At 46.4% G+C, this 22,489-nt stretch overlaps 1 protein-coding gene across 1 annotated transcript in view; it reads left to right on the plus strand.

Moving 5' to 3' along the window:
* The first annotated feature begins 13,152 nt into the window (after positions 1–13,152).
* LOC144110923 (receptor-type tyrosine-protein phosphatase T-like) overlaps positions 13,153–22,489 on the plus strand; it is a 39,012-nt gene continuing 29,675 nt past the window's right edge. Inside the window, exons 1-2 of the mRNA XM_077643991.1 lie at positions 13,153–13,737; positions 22,094–22,390. Coding sequence (XP_077500117.1) covers positions 13,620–13,737; positions 22,094–22,390 — 415 coding nt within the window. The 5' untranslated portion in view covers positions 13,153–13,619. The remainder of the gene's footprint in view (positions 13,738–22,093; positions 22,391–22,489) is intronic.

Consider the following 22,489-nt stretch of genomic DNA (forward strand, 5'->3'; position numbering starts at 1 on the left):
ATCTTACCATACTCTTCTGAAATCTTGTTTATTCACTGTAGTTCTCACCGGGTAAGCAAGCAAGTGTCAGAACCAGAGGTGTGGTCAATACATCTTACCATACTCTTTTGAAGACTTGCGGTGCATTCCTCATGCATTCCTCTATAAAAACCCAATCCGCCCAAATAACGTTTGGCCTGGAAAATAATGCTATGCCTGGAAAGCAAGCTGATACAAATTTTTGTTTGGAAAACACAGAGCACCCTTAAGACATGGACTGAGAAAGATAGGAAAACACAGCGCTGACTTCAACTAGTTCTTTTATTGCAGAGCGACACAATATATATGGGAAAAGTGGGCGGGAAAACACAGGGAAAAGCGGCTGGGCTTGCACGGGACAGAAAGATGACTAACGTACAATAAAAGCCACGAGATGACAATGCTAGGAGGAGCCTGAGTAAGCACACCCTCGGCAGCCCTAACAAAACGGGAATTAAACTATTTGAGCCAGGTTTCGTTTAAGTAATCAGGTCGTCCTACCCCAACTTCGTAGTTTTAATGGTTAGGGTTTCTGAATTCAACTTTATAGCTCTTATTGGTATTTCCGGTGTTGATTATTTTCGTCCTTATGCGTTTAACGGCCTTTTGGCGATTTTATTGCTTTTTGATTTCCATGTTGTATTCCCATAATGTCGTGTCTTACTTTGTTATTGCCTATAGGCGTCATCCTTTTACCGGACATTCTACTTTAGTCTGTTCCCAGGTACAGCATTGTTATCTCGTGTCTTTTATTTTACCTTATCTTTCTGCCGCGTGCAAGCGCAGAAGCAGTTTCCAATGTTTCCCAGCCCACTTTTCCTATATATATCGTGTCGCTCTGCAATAAACGAACTAGTTGAAGTCAGCGCTTTCTCAGTCCATGTCTTAAGGGTGGGCTGTGTTTTCCAAACATGAATTACCAACTAGCCCGTTCGACCACCATTAATAATAATAAATTGGTTATTGGGCAAAAGAAAGGCATAGTATCTGTCGCACATATCGGCGGAAACCTGAACCGCGCCCTAAGGGAAGAGATAAAGGAGGGACTTAGAGAAGACGTGAAGAAAGCGGGGCCGTAGTGGAGTCCTCCGGAATAATTTCGACCACCTGGGCATCTTTGACGTACACTGACAACGCACAGAACACGGGTGCCTTTGCGTTTCGCCCTTGCATGATAAACATTTGTGCTTCTGTTGTAAGATTTGGACTTTAATAGTTAGCACGGCATATGCGGGACAGCAGATGCGGCTTTACAGCCATAGCTGCGGCCAATGATACCTCTTTGACCCAGTGTCCACCGAAAGCCGAAACTCCCATTTGCTGTTACAGCGCGAAGCATTGGAGTAGGAGAAGCGGGCTGACACTTTTGGCCGAAAGCACGACCGGCACATCGGTCGCAGAGTTAAACAATATATTGGTTAGCCGAAGAGACGCGGAATTTCGAACTTGCACAATGGATGCATTGAATATGCACTAGAAAGCAACGCTGATATTTTGGCGTGACGTGCTATTGAGCAATAATAACGCAGAATGAATTTATTTGGCCTTCAAAGTCTTTATAATTCTGCACAAAGTCATTTCCCATTTGAATTCAGAACAGGTTATGCATAACGTGGGGCGGATAAGGTAGATGGGTCAAGGGATGGATGGAAACATTTATTACACGAAAAAAAAAATCGGAGGTCGCTTAAGCTTCGCTTTTAAGAGTGGAACGCGACAGCGTGTTGCGGCACTAGCTGCCAGGGAGTCCACGGAACGCCGTTGCCCGTTAGGCGCGACGCCTTGCCCGTTAGACTAATCGCTTTGCTACGTACGGTGAAACGGACGCGCGGAGGGCAAACCACGCAGAAGCGCTTCCAGGCGCCTTGCCGAAACGCGCGGGACTGAAATTGCAGTGAAGTTCGTCGGCACAACGTTCCCGACAAAGCCGATGCCACGAACGCCAGCGTAGCTTCCACGCCGAACGAACGGGCAGCAAGCCACAAGCTTCGTGGTGAACGCGCTTTGGATGTGCGCTGCGTTGTTCGCCCCTCACCGCGTGATTCCTGCGTGCCCTCACGGCCCCACTGCGCCCGAACGAGAGATATGTCAGCAGCGTCATTTCCTTTCCTTAAAATCAATTTTCATTTCGTTTTCCTTTCCTTACGGCGCGGTTCGGGCGTCCACAGAGATATGTGAGACAGGCGTCACTTCCTTTCCTTAAAACCAATTTTCATGCCATTTTCCTTGTCTAGCGGCGCGGTTCGGGCTCCACCGAAATATGTGACAGGCGTCCCTTCCTTTTCCTTGCGCTGCCGTCGCGTGCAATCTGTTGGGACAGTGGGGTACATTGCGAGGAGGAGGAGGAGGATGGATTTTTCCTTTACGGCCGACGCCGACGACACCGGCTTTTCTGCGACACGAGCTCCTTAACGCTGTCGCGTTAAAAAAAAGAAGAAATCTTCCAGGGTGGTCATTTACTGGTCCAGGAGTCCACCGGCCTCTGCTTCACATAAAGCCCGATCCACCAGCCATTTCTAGCCGGTAGGCTGAGCGGCCCGTAAAGCAGCCTCCCAGGAAGAAGGAGTTGGATTGGGGATGGGGGTACTGCTTGCGGGGAAGGACACTCCCAAAGGTAGTGGAAAAGTGTGGATCTGGGCACGCCACAGGTGTTACAATGAGGAGGGAAGGTGGGGTGAAAGCATGAGAGGCGGTAGTAGATGGGTCTAGAGAGGGGATGCTGCAAGTATTTTCATCGTTGTTCTAGTTAGATTTAAAGTGGGAAAAATCATTCCCGCTTGATCTCCTGTAGCCTTTCCTTGCGACCGGCACGGCCTCTTTCTCCCAGAAAACTTTTCAATCTCACCTTTCCACCTAGCTCTGTGCCTTCTTCTGTTATGGTTAACCTTCCCGTGGAATCCGGATTAATGTACATACAACTGGTCCATCGAGTGTCACCTGCGCCCTGCGCTAATTACATCTCCCCTCCCCCCACCCCAATTACATTTTTTTTTGTTTCGGCTAAGGTGTCACTACTCGTGCTGTGTGGACTGACTTTCCGGTCTTTTCCTGATTTTTGTTTCGACATCCGCTTGCGCCGACGGCATTCTTTTTCGGCTGTAGCGGGTCGACAGTGGTTCGCGGCAGGAAGTTTGTGTCCGTGTGCTTCAGCTGATATTTGGAGACGAAAGAGAGGCGAAATAAAAACAAATTCGAAACCTCAAGGTTGAAGGGAGGCGGCCTGACGTGTTTTGAAACATTCGCTAGCTAGTACGTCGCCACAAAGCTTGGTACTCACTGACCATGTGATTTGTTCTGCTGTTTGATCTTGATCCTTGCTTGGAACGGGCAGGAGTACACCATTTCATCGTTAATGACCGCTTTTTGAGCTTATCACCAGGTTACTACACCGGCCCGTACCCGGTGGCCGGTGGCGGGGGGGGGGGGGGCGGCACATGCAGGCCGCACAGTCGGATTTCCCCTCCAGACAGACAGACAGACAGACAGACAGACAGACAGACAGACAGACAGACAGACAGACAGACAGACAGACAGACAGAAAAAAATTGACGATGGGCAAGCTCTGTTAGGCCAGGATATACGTAGTGAAAGCGCGGCGACGTATGGTTCAGAAGAGTTATTATAAGGTTTTCTTTTTATTCAGTGAGTGTGCGGGGGTTTCAGTGACTCCCGCCACCGACCACGTGGTTGGTCACGTGGTCGTCACGTGGTGCAGAGCAGCTGCCAGCGGTGCGGCGCCTTAGCTGGTCACCCGCCGCGGTGGCTCAGGGGTTAGGGCGCCCGACTACTGAGCCGGAGTTCACAGGTTCGAACCCGACCGCGGCGGCTGCGTTTTTATGGAGGAAAAACGCTAAGGCGCCCGTGTGCTGTGCGATGTTAGTGCACGTTAAAGATCCCCAGGTAGTCGAAATTATTCCGGAGCCCTCGACTACGGCACCTATTTCTTCCTTTCTTCTTTCACTCCCTCCCTTATCTCTTCCCATACGGCGCGGTTCAGGTGTCCAGCGATATATGAGACAGATACTGCGCCATTTCCTTTCCCCAAAAACCAATTATTATTATTATTATTATTATTATTATTATTATTATTATTATTATTAGCTGGTCACGTGCTTTGTCACGCGGTTGGTCACGTGGTTAGTCACGTGGTTGGCACGTGGTGCGGTGCGACCCAGTAGGACTGCGAGCACGGCGAATAAGCGAGTTCGTGGCCAATGTAGCTTTCGCTACAAAACTTTATTTCTGCAAGTGAGTTTTAGGCCCTGCTAGGTCTCTGGGCCACTGCCCGGTCCCACACTGCATCAACTAGGTCATGTCGGGACATGACGTCGGCAGCCCGAGTCACCGGAGCAAGCTGCGATGTCGGGTCTGCAGACGTGAGCAGGGCCTCCCATTCCTTCCAGCTCGAGATGGCGGGGGAGGGTCAGCAGGGCAGCCGGAAAGGATGTGGGAGAGCGTGGCGTGAGGGTCACCCCATAGGGAGCATGCAGGGGACGTGCCACAATAGTGGGATAACAGCTGAAGGGATGACAGAGAGCGGGTCTGGAGGCGTCTGAAGAGGATCTGTTGGGAGTGCGTAAGAGAGGGGTGGGGAGATTGGTAAGTCCGGCGGTCCAAACGGGGCATTTGCGTGAGCTCCGCAAAGGTGTGCGCCCGCTCCCTTGAGAATTCTGGATCGAGTTTGTCCTGAGCCCGGCAAATCAAACCTCGGGCAAATTTATCGGCAGCCTCGTTTCCTAGTGTACAGGCGGCAAAGGGCGCGCCGGCTGTTTGGCGCGTTGTACTCGTTCGCCGCAAGGGTGCTGAAAGGCCTTGGCACGTTGCTTCTTCGCGATTTGTTTCAAAGTTGAGGGATCCAGTAGGACAGGTATGTGTACCCGCTAATATGTCATGTGCGTTAGGCGTGGCTGGCTTTTTGCACCCTGGTGCACGCGCCTCACTGTTTGCCCGCTTATTGTCTCCGATGCCTACGCGTGCAGGCAACCAGAAAATTGTCGCAGTAGTGTTGAGTGTTAGGTGCAGTTTCTGACATATAGCTGCTAAATCACCAATGACGCAGTGACATGCTGACGGGCTCGCGCTAACTCGTCTGCATGTTTCATATGCGCGAAGCTAGGACGTGAAAGAGTACGGTCGGTGCTTACAGTCCTCATGAGGAAATGTTTGTAGGACCCGAACCACGCCGTAAGGGAAGGAAGGAAGGAAGGTTGGAGGCTTTCTTTTTTCACTCCCACCTTCCTCTCTTCCCTTTCGGTGCGGTTAGAGTGTCCGCCGAGCTGTGACACAATTACTACGCCATTTCTTTTCTTCAAAAACCAGTTTTCAATTTTTCTCAGCGCTGCTTTGCAAAGCTGTGTTCCCGCAGTGTGGACGTCCTCAACGATGGAGAGTGTAGCCGTATTCGCCACCCGATTGGTGACGTCGACCCACGCCACTGTCCGGACATGCTCGGGAACTCTATACTCACCTGTCCTATAGTCATCGCACCGAGTGCTTTGAACTATACATGCAGTCCATATCTCGTTCACGCCTTTTAGTAGGAGGTGGATGTAGCCTGCCGGGATGTAACGGAGTTCGGAAACACTGATCCGGGATCTGTTTGACTACGCTAAAGCAGCTTGCAGCTAGTCCAGGTTTTTACACACAGAGCAAGCAGCGGTTTTTTGAGGCTGGAAGCCATCAGTATTTACTTTTTTTATTTACAGAATTCTGGAGGAACTTAGGCGGGCCCTGACAGGAGAGGAAAGAGTAACAGAATTAGTACACAGAATACAATAATGAATGTGTCAAGGGCAGCGAGAACGAACTCACCTTGTAAAGTAGTAAAATGGAATACATCAGTCATAACAGAAAACAAGAAAAAGGGAAATCTTTAATTATGAAAACCCGGAAGTACCGCTAAAAGTCGCAAAAGCATTCAGCAGTTCGTCAAGATTTAATTAGGTCAATCATGTCGATGCTACTTGTTAGATGAGGTGGCAGTCGGTTCCATTCTTCTATTGCATGTAGAAAAAAAGAATATTGAATAGCATTAATTCTGGAATTACAAGGAGTTATTTGTTGTTCGTGCCGATGCCTCGTCAGACGAGTATCTAGTGGTTTCAGGTAGGGAGGGGGGCTCATTAGCAATTTATTAGACTTATTAGTTTTAGTAAGAACAGAAATTTAAGTCTTTGAAACTTGCGCCTCAGGTAGAGCGCTCGAATATTATGCTTCGTCATAAGGTCAGTTGACGAATCTGTTCTTCGATATTCTGAAAAAAAAAAAACGAGCAGCTTTGCGTTAGATGCTTTCGAGTGCGTTAATGTTACGATTTGTGCACGGGCCCCAAACGGTGGAAGCATATTTAAGCTTAGGTCTTCTGATTGATGAATACACTAAGAGCCTCACATCAGGTGGAGTTTGCTTTAGTTTATGTCGTATGAAAGACAGTTTTTGAAACGAAGATGAACATATGTTAGAAACATGTCCGTTCCAGTTAAGTTTATTAGTTATTGTGACTCCAAGCTATAGATGAAAGGATCCTGTAGGTCACGTTTGGTGATGTTAGATTTTAACTAACCCAGTACGCTGCGAGCAAGGTCAGGGCGCTGAAGGCGTGCTCACGTTCGAGTAACTTCATACAGGTGCGTCAACCTGGGCCTGGAAGGTGGATCTTTCCACGAGATACCTAGTTTTCTAGAAAGTATGTGCTGATTGGTTCGAGCAAGCACGTGATACCAAGTGCAACATTCAAAGTGAAAAGGTAGATGAAGGCTCTGCCATCCGACCCTTAGAAGCATGCAATTGAAATACAAGTCAATATAACTATGTATGAAGGGTCAATGACCACAGTGCGGATGCCGGTGTCCTGCGTCGGACCCACAAGAGGCAGGGTGCTTTCTTCCTTACCGACCCACGGGAACATCTTCATTCTCTCCCCCTTTGCTGTCCCCGGTCCCACCACCGTCCAAGAGGACAGCTGACTTGGACCACGTCGAAGGGAAACCGCTGGTATTCAAACGATCTTACAGGCGGCGCAAAACACAAAATAAGCAAAGAGGCACATGACAACGACGTGAATGGTGCCGCTTACCCCATGTCCCGTCATTTTTATACGCGTTCTTTGGCCATGTTCTCTTTCGCGACGTTTACAGTTATGAAGCAACTAGCCAAAACCAAAGCTTTACTTGCGAATATGTACCGCTAGAGCATAAATAAACAGTGTATGCTTTCGTCCGTAAACGCCTTTTTACAAATCGGCGATGGACAAAACAATGGCCACAAGAACGAAGATCTGTGCCCAGCGTTAGTCAACGCTTGTTCAACACCGCGACTGCGCTCGTGCTTTCATGACAGATGCCGGCATTCAGTGCTTCATCCTGGTCATCGCGGCTTCTACGCCTGCCATTGTACTTCGAGGGTAACATGAACGTGGAGAGGGCGCAGAGAAGATCCCAGCTGCTCACGCTGTGCGGGGAGGAGAGGTACACTCTTTGCCAAAAGTAACCAGGCTGCATGGTTTGCTTCTCCCTCATATACTGCAGTCCCTACGGCTTCCCCCAAAAAACAAAAGGTGTTGAAAGGTGAGGAAAAGGGTTCTCCTTACCTCACAGTGATTTATAGCTTGATGAGTGCGATAAGTGTTTCGCTATACAACTGAGAAGTAAATCTGGCAGTCTGGTTACTTTTGGCAAAGACTGTACACACGACACTGCATGGGCTCTGGTCCAGCCAGGCACACCAGTGACCTTGGCGTACCACGAGATCGTAGGTGCATTGCAGAAGTAGTTCGCGCCGCCGCCATCCGCAGGCTGAAGCCTGGCTCGTTTTCAACGAGGATGTTGAATTGCACAGCACTTAAGAAAACAATTTTCGGGCAATAATACAGAGGAATGCACAGGACGAGTGCTTTTTCTCAGCCTGTGTTTAATAATAATAATTGGTTTTGGGGGGAAAGGAAATGGCGCAGTATCTGTCTCATATATCGTTGGACACCTGAACCGCGCCGTAAGGGGGGGGGGGGTAAAGGAGGAAGTGAAAGAATAAATGAAGAGAGAGGTGCCGTAGTGGAGGGCTCCGGAATAATTTCGACCACCTGGGGATCTTTAACGTGCACTGACATCGCACAGCACACGGGCGCCTTAGCGTTTTTCCTCCATAAAAACGCAGCCGCCGCGGTCGGGTTCGAACCCTGGAACTCCGGATTAGTAGTCGAGCGCCCTAACCACTGAGCCACCGCGGCGGGGCAGCCTGTGTTTCTCGGTTATATTTCTCCAAAAAATTGTCCCCTTTAGCTGTGTTTAATTCAACATGTCTTACAAAGTCGTCCTAATCCTCGGTATTCTGTCGTTAACACCAACAAGGAACCGTTTGAAGCATTAAAACTAAGCAGCTATGTTACGGCGCTTAAGAAGCTGGCTGCTGACCGGAACTTTCGGACGCTGGGCTGTGAGTGATGGAAAAGCTTGAAATGAATTATTTTGCTGCACATCGGAAGAATGGAACATTACCTTCAGGATTTCTGCAACAGTACCCTACAATTTCACACTAATAAAAATTTTTGGCCGAATGTGTTGGACATTCTGGGGAGACGAGGTTGACGGGAAGAGCGTAAATGTTCAAACGATTTGATACCCTACACTGTAACAACTTATATAGGCATTTATAAAATAAAAAACGCCCGGAAAGAGGTTTTCAAGTCAAGCCTATGCGTTTGTCAAGCCAGACGCCGAAAGAATTTGCTCTCCGTTTCATAAAAGAAAACTTTTGTTCCACTGACACAAGCACCGCCGGTTCTCTTGACGTGGTACGCCTCCAACAGCTCACGTGCTATTGCGCTCCTGCTTCCGCCTAGAGAGAGAGAGAGAGAGAGAAAGAAACAGAAGAACGGAAAGGCAGGGAGGTTACCCAGGCGATGCCCAGCAGGCTACCCTACATCTGGGGAGGGGAACAAAGGGGGAAAAAGGAAAGAAAGAGTGGAAACGAAATGAGGTTTTCGCTGTCCATCGACCACTACGACAAGGGAAAAGAGGGCGCACATTTAAAGCTTAAAGTTTAGAGTTGGGTACTCAACTCCCATTCCTTTAAGAACTTCAGGAGCGCTTTCACCGCTGTCGTTTGTGATGAAGGTTTGGCCCAAGGCCCGAGAAAATTTGGTTTCTGTAAGAGGACGCGAGTGCGCGAGGACGCGAGAGTAGCAGCCAGGAAGGCACGCTCTCGCTCAAAACGAGGGCAGTCACAAAGTAAGTGCCCGATTGTTTCATCGCAACCGCACTGCTCACACGCTGAAGTATTCCAACAGCGTTGTATCACAGCGTGGGAGGCCGAATGGTATTTGAAGTTGAAGTAAGGGGTCGAAGTGGTGCTAGCGGGGTGTCCATCCTCCAGGGGCAGACTGCGACTGCACAGTCACGTTTCAGGCGAGCAGTTAAAGGCTCCTTGCTGCGTCAGCTCTCGATTCTTGCTAGCGCCTAGAATCAAGATATTCGTAAGTCCTGACTAACAGCTCTTTCGCCCAATGCAATACAAGAGAAAGTTGACTTATAGTCCTTTTTCTTCGATAGCGCATGGTTCCTTGCACGGTCGTTAACAAAGCGTCCACACTTGAGCGGAATTTGGCAGACGGCAACCGTGGAACATTTACAAGCGTTTTGTCGCGCTTCGTTGGTCGACTCTTTCGCCTTTGATCCTGGGACATAGTCTGACCAGCTGTCGTGGTGTTGAAAAACCACATAGATGCAATGCCTGTTTGCTGCCTTCTTTATATTGGGGACCACTTTGCGCATATACGGCAGAACAGTGGGCTTCATCTTTGCGAAGGCCTGCTCGTTCCTGTCGTGGGATTTTTCTCTTTTAAACTTCTTTAGCAGGCTTTTAACAGTAGCCGTGATAACCACGCTAGGGAAGCCGGCTGGACGCAGGCTTTAAACATGATTTTGAAAGGTGGACGGCACTGCAGGCCGAGACGACTTACTTCGTCACTGGTATGCTAAAAACGTATATTGACGACGAAATACCCACACGTGTGCCGGTTCCCCAACCGCTGGCACACCCACTTGTAAGGGGCAAGGAAGTGTTGTGTACAGCCAGAGCCACGAATGGCGGCGTGCTTTCCTGCTGTCCTATCGGCGGAGAACATCCTCCTTGCCTCCGCCTTTCCGGTTCCGCCCCTTACCACCATCCCAGAGGGACTGCGGTGGAGGCCGGATACGTGCTGGTCGAGTAGAAATAAAAACCTGTTTTTTCGCCCGCAAATGCTTTGTTACTAGCCAATGGATGACATAACAGTCAGATGACCGTAGACCCGATAAAGCCATAAAATAATTGTAAAACTTGGGTAACCAGGGGAAGTCGTTAAGAATACGGATTGTTTTGCTTTCAAGAATGGGCACGGTTTGCACTAGAGTCCAGCTAAATTCATTCTACGATTTCGGAGCAATGGGGAACTTGGGCTGAAGTTTGCGGTGCCGATTGCAGCGCCATAACACACTGCCTAGTGAGAAGAGCAAGCAGTTTTGGGTAGCACTCTTAGTACTTTTCCGCGCCACCTTCAGGCGCTCATTGGCGTGAGCCTCTGCGCTCTGTCGAAGGCGCACGTGCCGTGCGTCGGCTATCTGGGCTACGCCGAGAGAAGCTAGCCAATGAATGCTGTCAGCCAAACGCGGGTATCTAATTGCGCAGGATGTGTTTTCGCGTTTGCAGCGGCCCAAGCGGCTGACAAAAGCACTTTTGAGTCACTCAATGGCGCAATTGCAGTGCCACCTTGGCAGCGCAGGTTCCCCATAGCGCAACAGTACAAGGGCCCAAGGACGAGTAGACACACTCGGTCCCTTGTCCTGTTGCGCTATTGTTCCGAAGTATGAACCAACAACCCCGAATTTATTCGTTGCTCATTCTACGATTGCCGCAAATTTCGATGTTTTATGAAGACTGGTCAACGAAGGCAGATGTGTGTTGTTTATCGAAGTTACTTGCCATAGAGACCAGCCACTTCGTAAGGGCGCACCAAAAGGAAATATTGCCGCAAAAATTTACAATGTCTATTTTTTCTTGCTCAGTACCGCCGGTACACGGCTTTATCACTTTGTTTGAGATGCCAGAGGCGACCAGATATACATCGGTTGGTCTCACCCAAGCAGAACAGATTCTACTTTGTTCATGAGTGTTGTGGTTACTTTGCACGCCGTATTTCGCAAGTTCGTTGTCAGCATTAAATTGAGCACCGCCGAAAACGGCGGGCATTCTGTTCGAAGATCGCAGAGCACGCTTGTTGCTACACCGCCGCCGAGTCATTCACATCTTTGTGGGGGTGAGTAAGCCCCAAAAAAAGTTTCTTTTGCAAGCCTTTTTGCTGTCTTCAGGCTTGCCGCACTGCCGTCACCACTACGTGACAATATTAAACTTACTCTTGACCGACATCTTACCGTTCGGGGACGCAGCTAAGGTGTTTTATGTGTCGAAAGTTTACCGCGTTCCTGGGATAAATACAAATGAAGTCCCCGGCTTGCTCCCCTTTGTGCTTTTGTGGCTTATGGGTTGCATGCTTGCCTCGCAATCGTGTAGGTATGCATTGAGTGCCCCGAACATTCGGTAGACTTTTTACTTTTTTTAATACCTTGGTGACGTCATGCGGGATTTTTCGTGACTAGTGTTGCTGTTGATAATGACAACGCCAGGTTTCGTTGCTAATGAGCCCCACGATGCTTTCGCATTGAAAAGTGTGCACGCGCCTGAGAGACGGTGCTTGGCTTGTGCATGCCAAGTTGATGCGTTTGTCGGTTGCACACAACTGGAAGCCGGATATTGGAATTGAACGACTTCTGCCATGTGAATGTCAGCAGCACTCGTCGTTCGGGTTTCTCAAGCGACACTATGCTGAAGCCTTTAGTTCTTTCGCGTTATTGTCGAAGGTGTGTCCGCGGCAAGATGTATATTTGCAGGCATGTGGTACCAATCACTCAATCCCGCTTTATTTGTGTTTCCTGTTAATGCACGTGTATTTTTGACCAGCACAACGACATTTCACAGCGTGAGCACTAGTCTATGCATCTGAGCATCTAAATGAAGTTGCGCATTTTTATTGCTGGAAATGAAGAAACTTTGTCAGTAGGAAAACACGAACAGAAATGTAGCACTTTTGTAGCGATAGCTACATTACGGTAGCATTTCGAGCCTTCAGCTTGGCGGCGCTGCCACCCTGTGGCTGCGCCGCCACGCTGTCTCGTGGTTGGTCACGTGGTGCGGAGCAACGTGACCAGCCACATGGTGCAGAGCGGCGCGCCGCTGAAACCGAGCTGCCACAGCTCTGCACATGCGCCGTGTCAAGTGGAACGAAGATGAAGAAGGAACGTCCAGCGAAACGCAGCGGCAAAAGGCTGATTTTGCCATTCAACTGAGCAAGTTTCACTCGGCCAGCAGTGGCTATCGCGTCACTCCAGGTTTAGTCAGAGCTAAACCACCGCCAATTTTTTTTTCATGGAGTTATGTAGTCAGCGTATTCATTGAATTGAATTTAGGAGTTAATATATATTGGTGGCACGTTAACCGAACACGGCCTTAGGTTACAATTCACTTTTGTTGAATAGTCGACAGACGACATCATTTCGGACGACCTTCGGTGCAAGAGAAAACAAATAGTGCCCATCATGTAATTGTGCTTTCAACTTAGTCCCCCATCAGCCGAAAATGCGAATCCGCATCCATCGTTTTCGATTTTTAACCCTCAGCAAAACACAGTTGCTTCTGAGAAGGCTAATAGGAAGCTTGTTGCTTCGTCTACTTAAAATATTCCTTTAAAAATTTCCGTGGCTGCTCTCTACCTACCGGGAAGAACCAGGATTTTATTGCACTCCGCACGCGCACACCTACCATCGAGGCACAGCCTCTGTGCTGTATTGCATGTACTCAAGGAGAGAGCCAGCCCTAAAGGAAAACTGCGTTGAAAAGGCACCTCCTTTTACTCTATTTCCCTTTGTTTTCATAGGCGGTACTACGTAGTTCCGAACGCGAGAAAGGCGTAAGCAGTTATCGCTCCGACATCCGTGTATCGCTCAGCACAGAGCGTGGCCGAGTGGCAGAGTCGATATTGGGAGCGGAAAAACGCGACTTCCGGAGCTCCTAGAACAAAAGCCCAGCCATTTTATCGTCGGCGTCGTCTTTGAGGAGCTGTTGTTGAGCCTTGCAGAACGTTGCGAGCCGAGAAGAGGCCAGTGAGTCGTCCGCGATCACGTCATGCCGTGCTGACAGGTCCTTCCATTCGATGACGCCCTCCTCAGTTGCAACGGGCGTCACCACCCTCAACAGCCGACCTGCGACTGGCGCGAGCTGCAAACAGTGCTTTCCTTTGAGAACCATGCATGGAGGAGGCGCGATATGTAACCTTTGTGCAAGAGTTAATGTTTGGCTGTAGCTCGCATCCACTGTAGGCAGCGAACGCCGTCTTTATCATCTGCCTGCCCTGGGTATAGTGCTCATCCAGTGGCGCTGATCCCGAGTGGTGCCTTTTGGCTGTCGATGGTTTTTGACCACTTCTGTGGTGCTGCTGGAAGCCTGCCGAAGACTAACTGTTGTGCGCCTTCGTGCGAAGGTATTAAGAGACGCGGTCAACATCACCGCCACGGATGCATCTCTCCACAGCTGGCACAGTTCCGAGACAGGTCCCCTTCAAGGGGTCCATTCCGTCTGGCCCGTTGCTGGTCAAGGGCATTGTTGTGATCTTTTTCGCCGTCTGTTTACTGGGTAAGTCTTGCCATTTTAAACAGCTTCCCAGATATAAATTTATTGATGATGATTATAGGTTTTTATGGCGCAAGGGCGACTATGGCCAAAGAGCGCCATAGCACAAGGTATTTTTCGGCTACTCAAGGTGGGGTCTATGACCCATTTCCCAAGTATTACACCCTAAATAAGCCGAGCACCATACCAGGGGAAAGCTTGTACCCATTGTATCACCGCTGGGTACCCGGTGGCACTGGGGATCGAAACCGGACGACGGACGATTTTGCTTGGTGTTGGTAGCCATTGGATCAGTGCTTGCGGACTAACAGTAACATACCACTTGAACACATGTCAAAGAGGAGACTCAGTGCTGTCCTTTATCTCTTCGAAGACAATTACGGGAATGCTTGTGTGGAAAATTCTTCTTGAAATATGCTGCCGTCAAATCTACAAACTGAGTTACGCCTGCTTCTGTTGCATGCGTAGACAAAGTGACAATGTTATTGTTCTGAGTATTTGTATTGCTTTGTTTTTCCAAGGTTGCATTCATTGAGCGCAGAAATACTGCTGTGAGCATTGCTTATTCAAAATTTAGGCATTTATTTTACGGCGCTCCCACCTGCAGCTCTCTTGTGGACGCGGGGCGCGGGGTGTCTTTAAGCTTTATTTCGGCAGGATTTTTCCCTGCGTCCCCTCTTTCCCTGTGATATTTTGTACCATTTAGAGACAAATAAACCAACCTTAAAAAGAAAGAAAATCTTCACATTAACGGTGCCTAGCACGATGGACAGAAGCGAGAGAAAGACAGTGGAGCTTTCAGCAGCAGAGCCTTGACCTCTACGTCGACATCCATTTGTGAGCCGTCGTATATACGTTACGTCTTTCCTGCTATGCATTTCATTTTTACACCTGCTGTAGACGACGAAATAGGGCGCAGTCTTTTTCTATCTAATTAGCTATCAGCAAGCGCAATTTATGCAGGGGAGGTACGGGAGAGGGGTATTGTATGTCCCAACTGTCTAGCTCAGGCTGGTTGATTAACTCGCCTCTCAACGTGCTCTATTAGGCTTACTCATGTGAAGGACGTTGAATATCAGACGCGTTGACATTGTTATAGTGACATTGGAATCCTATATTGAAGCCTTGTGAAGATGGGAAAGGGGATTCTGCACGATTTAGTCGGCTGACTGCTGTGGCGTTCTGCAGTAAAGCTGCTATTTGCAATACGGCAGCAATACAATGGAAATCATGCTAATCATCACCAACCTCTCCACCAAAACCTAGTTCATCAGCCGAATATGTTTAGGCCATTGCCAGTTTGGCCTTTCTACGCCACATGATCCAGCGCTTGCTCGACCACCATGCATATGCTTGCAAACATTCTCACGGATTTACCGAACTTGAAAACCACACTTGTCAGCTGATTTGATTTTCAAAAAGTATACTGATATCTTCATAGAATTTTTATTTTGGGGTGCAGCATGTAGAGTGCGGATTCAACAATAATTTTTCTAGAATAATAATAGATTCTAGAAGGCTTTTGAAGGTGCATGTAGAATTTCAGATGACTCCGTGGATCGTCAAAAAGCATTTTGTTTTCAATTTAGTGAACCACAGGAAACGTGGCATGCAGAAAAATCTTTCGAACCATGCAATTTGAAACTTTTTGTTCAAAAACTGCCAAAGTAGGAAGGCAAATACATAAGCCGAGGACGCATCAAAAAGACTGCATTAAACGAATTCTGGTATTTAATAGTCATCAGTGTTGCGACGAAAACCCACCAAACAGCAAAAATGCTTCTTTTGACGAGTAATAACCCCTCTTTTTCTGGCAAAACACGAACACCCAATACATACTTCTACAGACACTTGTCCGTGCACTACAAGGTAAATGAGTTTCAAAAGGATATTAGTTGTTAAACATGCGAAATAATATTTCGAAGAATAAATTTATTGGAGTAGTGAATTTGGGCAGTCTTGCGTGATATGAGCGTGAGAGGGTTGTTTCTAGGCAAGGAAGGCTATTGTAGCATTAGTTGCCGTTAAGGCAAGAGGCTCTTCATTCTTCAGTTGCTGTTTTCTTAGGCAGCCTTCGACTTATCGAGACCATAGAAAAAGATATTCTGGAACGAAAACCAGCGTTAATTTGGAGGCTACTTTCACTTGAGTATTTGGCGGCTATTATAGCAACTGCACAAAAAACTTTGTCATGCTCAAGACGTAGATATATTCTAGGCGCCAAGTAACTGTGTGAATACACCCTAGGGCTTGCAAGCATAACATTTTGCAAACAGCTCACCTCCGTCATAGGATTCTATGAGAAGCGGTCGAGTAGACTCGCCATTTTCCCAGAATAAGCGTGCTGCTATGCACCCTAAGATTAGCGCTGCACGGCTGTGGCAAGGGTTCATGCTTGTTTATCACTTCCAATTATATTTGAACGCAGTCCAATATAGCCTGCGTCGACATTTGTTTCAAAAGTCTCAACAGCGCCGTCTGCATCCGGGGTTCAATGCTTGTGCCAGTGCTGAGGCCAACTTCCAATAAAAAGAAAGTTATATCCTCGGGAAACTTCTCTCGTAAGTAGAGAAGAGACAAAAGTTTACAGACGTATGCATTGCGTATTTTTAGTGGGGACATTAGAGGGACTTTTTTGCGCTTAAAAGTCACGCGTCTGAACGGGTTACAGTGAAGGCAACTATCTTAACAGTTTTGGTTACTTACTAAGAGAAAGAGAATCAACTTTATTGAGAGCCTGCAGTCGGTATGGCTACCCTAACATGGGTGCCGAGTTACCGCGACGCGTCCTGGACGTCGTCACGTCAGCGGCTTTAAGACTGCATCCGGGTACTATCCGCGGGTAGCGTAAGGCTTGCGCCCTCCCCCGCTGAGTTCCCCGGTCGCTGTCTGTCGAGGGCCGCGCCGCGAACTGCTGGACGGCCTGAAGTTGGGTGTCGTAGTCTCCACTCCGCGCTGCAGCTTCAAATTGCGGCGGGATCGTTGCCATCGCATTGGCCTCACACGGACAAAGTTCACAGTTCCACAAGATGTGGGCTGCAGTGGCCCGCTCCTTCGCGCATAATCTGCACACGTCACTTTTATACACTTCTGGGCACATATGCTTAGCAAGCACTTGAGTTAGTAACGAGCCGGTCTGTAATTGTCTGTAGATCACGGCCTCCGACCGGGCGAGATCCGGGTGTGGGGGCGGCATAGTCCTCCTTCGTAAACGATACCATTTCACAACTATTATTATTGGTTATTTACTAAAAAAACATTTTTGAAAAGTTTCAAGTTTGATGCGCTTTAAGCCTATACAAAGCAGGTGCGTTTTTAGTTATGCGACTTCTGATCAAACATTTATAATCCCACGCACTGTCCTGTTTTCCTGTGCACGGTTTTGCTTGCGTTGCAAGCGAATTCAGTCTACGCAAACCTCTCGTCCTGTGTAAGCAGTATTAAAACCATTCAACAATTTCGAATGCATTTAGAAAAAAAAAATAAAATGTTGCTAACCCCGTCCTCTATCTGGCGTGTAAGAAAATAGAACTGCCTTCAAAACAGGAAAATATAAAAAAACTGCGCTGGCATGTTCATTTTATTCAAGTATGCGGAACTCGTGGGATATTTTCCAACGAATTCTTTGGTGGTCAAGAAAATGGTAGAACACTTGGCGTGGAATGACAGCTTCGCCACGGCCACTCCATCTCATTCAGTTTCTAATGCTATCTATGTGTTTCACTTTAGATTGGTCCCTATAGGTTCTTTTTAGCTTGGAATCCAATGCGTTGCATATACAGGCACCCGTTGTTCATCTCTTTACATGCAGAGAACAAGCACAATCATGCCAACAATCTCGGACAAAAATTTTGAAAATGAAAAAAATTTAAAGATACTTTTGCGGAAATATTGAAGTTAATCGTCCATTCTTCTCATATGTAGTAAAATCTTTGTTTAAATGTGTTTCCATCGATCGCACCCAACAATTAAGACTACATAAAAAACCGATGAGGAACGCTTTTGAGGATAGTAAAAACGTTAATTGAAAAAAACAAATTGAAGACTGCCGTCGTGGGATGTGTTGATATATTAACTTTTATAGTGAAATTTTACATTTTGGGAAAAATTGTGTTCATAAAAGGTTTCTCGCTGAATAATGTTTCTGTCTAGGCATGTTGGGTATGTCCTGGTTATTGATTTCGGTTCGATCAGCAAAGTGCTTATATTCAGAGCCAGTTCATGCTGTTTACTTTAGGTGATCTATCACTTTTAATGGCAGGAACCTCTGACACGTTGCAGCCAACTATCTTCGTGAAATTAATTTTCGTGTCTTAATTTATTATATCATATCCCAAAGCAAAGTTTTTCCGCTAATCGACGATGATGTTTTTTTTTTATTTCTGGCTACCTCAATCGCCGCGTTGTTGTTGAATAATATTTAAGACCTTCCAGAGCTTTCATATTCCGGCCCCATAGCTGAGTTATAGCAGGCTGCATCTGTTTTGCGCCCTTCTCTTTCAGAGATATGAACGAGCGGCTGCTCATAACTTCGGAGTGTCTATGAATACGTGCGACCCTATTCATATTCTTCTGGAAACTTCTCTCTCATAGTTTGTATATGCGGTGCTTACCTGGCCTACACTGATGAAGTTATTTACTGTGTCTATTACCTCATTAAATTTATGAAGTGCTGCTTTTCAAGGCTGCTTAACATTACTATTTCTTTCAGGATAATTTTGAAGTTCACCGCTCTACAGCTCTGCAAAAGGTTTTATTGTTTATGGGGGTTTAACGTCCCAAAGCGACTCAGGCTATGATAGACGTAGCCATGCGATAGATACTTCGAAATACACAACTTGCAGTAACATGTAACTAGTGTATCTACTAGGGTATTTCCAGGAACTTGTATTTCCTGGATTGTATTGTATTTCTCAATCCAGCCCTTTTGCGCCTCATGTGAGCATGCAGGAAACAACAGAACACAGACTTCATCTCCTTTCCTACCACCCTTTCTGATCACTGTTCTCTCGCTGCTCCTGCTTAAGGATGACTGTTTACGAAGCTGCTTTTTATCACCTTGACATGCCTCCTCACACTCTTCAGCCCAGTACCGCAATATCTCTGCGCTGGAGGTGCAGCCTTCGTATGTAGATTCGCGCCCTGCCGGACAGTTGAGATAAACGTGCTGCTGCGGATAGCAGATAAATAGCTGACCCGAGTACCGGATGGCTGCAACTTGGTTCTACTGCCTAGGGCCCTCAAAACTGGCTACATACACTTTCTGCGCTCCGTTAACCTATGCAGCCGCGTGAGCATTGACCGGTGCGTGTTTCAGAGGGTTCATCTCATCCAAGTAGTGAAAACTGGAAAATTTGGGGGTTACGTTGCCTGCTAGCTATTGATGTATAGTGCCGATTTAAAGTATAGTGAGAGATTTAAACTATAGATTGCCGGTCAAACTGTAGATCTAGTCTGAGCAATGCATGTTTTATTTAGGAATGTGGCTTTTGATAATTTGTTCGTACCTACTTCACCACTTTTAAAACATCTCTGTTAGCACTTATTCATTGTTACTATATATTAATTTTATTATTATCGTGAATGCTCAGATATGCTTGTTGGAGTAAAAATAGCCCGTCATTTTTACAGCTTGCCAGTTGTGCTTTCAATTCATTCGAAGCTCCTTTAGAAGGTTGCAGTGGATATACAAATATTGTATATTGTTATGCTTAGAAGTGTGCACATGCCGTTTATGGCGGGAAAGAGTCAGGCTCAAAAGCCTGTGTGGTAAAAACTGCTCTCTATGACCACCTCTCTAAGCGAGAGCGGAGCTGTGAAGAATCGTTCTTCAGCGACCTGAATGCTATGCAACCCACTTGGAATATCTGTCGCCTTCATCGTTGCCTGCTCGGGCATCTCAAGAAGCATATTATAAGGAAACTGGGGACAACTTTATTAAATTCCATTGCTTTAAAAAATTTTTATTTTGCACATTTAGACGGTTACATATTTGTTGTGCAGGAAAGCACACCATCATTGCCGTGGAAGTTGGAGTTAGAAATAGTATATTTGCCTCACTGAATTCAACTTGCTCGTGACATTGGGACCGAAAAGGATACTGAGCCTTTAGTAAGAGGCAGTGTCTCCTAGCCTCAGAGTTCTGCATTTAACGGGTCATGAAGTCATGACACCTGTGGTTCCTTCTTTTCCCGTTTATAACTTATGAAATCTGCAATCGCAGTGAAAGTAGTCTTTCTGTAATAATTACACGGTTGCCTAATAATGCACAGCAACATAAGTAATGGTTCTCTCTTTTCGAAGCGACACGACGGAAAACGCTACAAAAATTGTTCAGCGTAAAAACTGACCCCTACGTTGTTCCTGGTTTATGTTGACGTTTTTCCTGCACCAAAGACAGTTTATGGCTGAGAAAAATTGAATAGAAGAATTTTCCCATCACTTGATGCAAAGTAATGACGTCCGCACGAAAACGACTGGTTGCTTTCGTTTTGAAGTAAATGTCAGGGAAGCCTAACTTCTGGTATCAGCACTGAATAACTGATGTTGACGCATGTATTTCACTCACAGAATCGGTCGCTAATGGCGACACATGTATTTCGTTTATTGTTTCATTTTAGCTTACTAAAGCTCCATTATAAGGTGAAAGTGGTAATCTTTCTATAAGAACGCGGTATCTGTGCGATACAGCAGAATTCAGTCTCTCCTCAGTGTTGCTTTTAGGCCCGAAGTTGTGTTCCCGAGAAGGTACCCAGCCGCGTGTTATTGTATGAAGGTATTAAAGGTATAAATGCTCCTTCTTCTGGTAACAATATCAGGCGACTGGGTAGTGAGGGGGTGCTACAATAAACGTTTTTCCAACAACTCGGGTCCCGCAAACTTTTGCCCTCGATATAAATGCACCGTTAACAATATGGCATTTTCAAGTATTTAATGTAAGGTTAACAGAAAAATCGTTACATTTTTAAATTTTTAAATAAACACATTTATAAATAAATAAATACAAATTATTTACTTCACGGCTGCAGAATACTTTAGGCCAAACAATGCTATTGTTCAATTAAAAAAAATCCTGCGAAAGAAGCTATGTCCTCAAAATTGCACTACTAGGTTGGCTATAAACAAGGCGGAATTATTTTTGTTTCTCCTTCCTATAGCACTCAAATATTAATGCAAAAAGACATATTTGACGGTTTACCTTCAGTGGCATATGACAGGTCATGTACAGGCGTCGCTACTTGCAGGGATAACTTCCTTTCGCGAGCAACAGTTGATTAAAAATTATTTAATGAATGCACGCAGCTAATAAAATTTCACATACTTGGAAGCATTATTTCTCTCTTAAAGAATTATTCGCTTTTATGCGTTGTCATATTTATTATAGTTCCAAACGGTCTAATTCATCCGGAGTAGAACATTACAGCCTCTCTCAGAAAAAAAAAAATATGTGCCGCTTTGGGATTTGAAATTTGCATATCACAACCCATTCCGCTTTTTGAACGTGCCCTAACTTAAAATTATTTCTTCAGCCAAATCTCAACCACCACAATCTTGGAGCGTCTCCTTTATCACGGAAACGACCAAGCGACCAAGCTGAATGCGGATGTCGATCCCGAAAGGGTAGCTTTTGAAATTCATCAGGGAGGAGAAAAAACGTACTGACACACGTTGAGCAAAGAATAGGTGCTAAAATACATTCAATATGATCGCGAACTGACCTTTTTGAGTGGTTAAATATATATATATATATATATATATATATATATATATATATATATATATATATATATATATATATATATATATATATATATATATATATAGCGTCTTATATAGAACAAATCCTAAATAAAAGAACACTCAGAACAGAAGTGAAACATTTTTTCCTCACTGACCGGCACGCTTCGTGCAAAACATAGCAGTGCCTAGTAGAACATAACATGATTCACCTAACATAACATAACATAACATAACATGACCACATAAAATAACGTAAACATAAGATAACAACATGAACATAAGATAACATAAGAGGATTCATCTAATAGTGATATTTCCGTTTCGGTGAACAGGACACACAGGACACCTAACATATGACTCCTTGCCTCTACACCTCGCTCCGTGCGCTGCCAAATAAGTGGGCACTGTAGTTTTCTCGCAGGAATTCCCGTGCTAAATTTCGTACCCTTACATAGATAGATGCACGGCATTGTCATCCCTCTTCCTGCAATTGACCTTTCTACACTCTAGTCGATTACAAAGCGTGCCCCTAAGGTGCCCGCTATGTGCTTCACGTTACAGTCTTGCTGTAATTCTCTTGCAGAACTTATCCTATTTTTGATGTTTCTCTATTTTGCAGGCAGACCCGCGAACAGTGCAGCGGTGAGCAGCGCTCGCGACGCAGTCATCAGTTGGAGCCCCCCGAGTAACAGCCATCGCGTCCACTACTACGAAGTCACCTACAAGGCGCTCAACAGCCTGCTACCAAACTGCACCCTCAATAGGAGCGACACCAAGAGGGTCGCATTGGAACCGGAGATAACCTCGGTTAAGCTCCGCGACCTTCGTCCCTTCACCTTATACGCGGTCAAGATTTGGACAAGGGCCCTTCTGGCCTTGCCAAGAAGGAGCTACATTTTTGAAACCAAGGAAGCAGGTCAGCAGCGAAAAGATGATGGATAGTGCATTCAGTGGCTTCCAAAACGCTTTCCATCGCTGTTATTTTTTACTATTAAAGGTTACCCCTCACCTGCCA

The sequence above is a fragment of the Amblyomma americanum genome, chromosome 11, assembly GCF_052857255.1.
Source record: "Amblyomma americanum isolate KBUSLIRL-KWMA chromosome 11, ASM5285725v1, whole genome shotgun sequence".
NCBI lineage: Eukaryota > Metazoa > Arthropoda > Arachnida > Ixodida > Ixodidae > Amblyomma > Amblyomma americanum.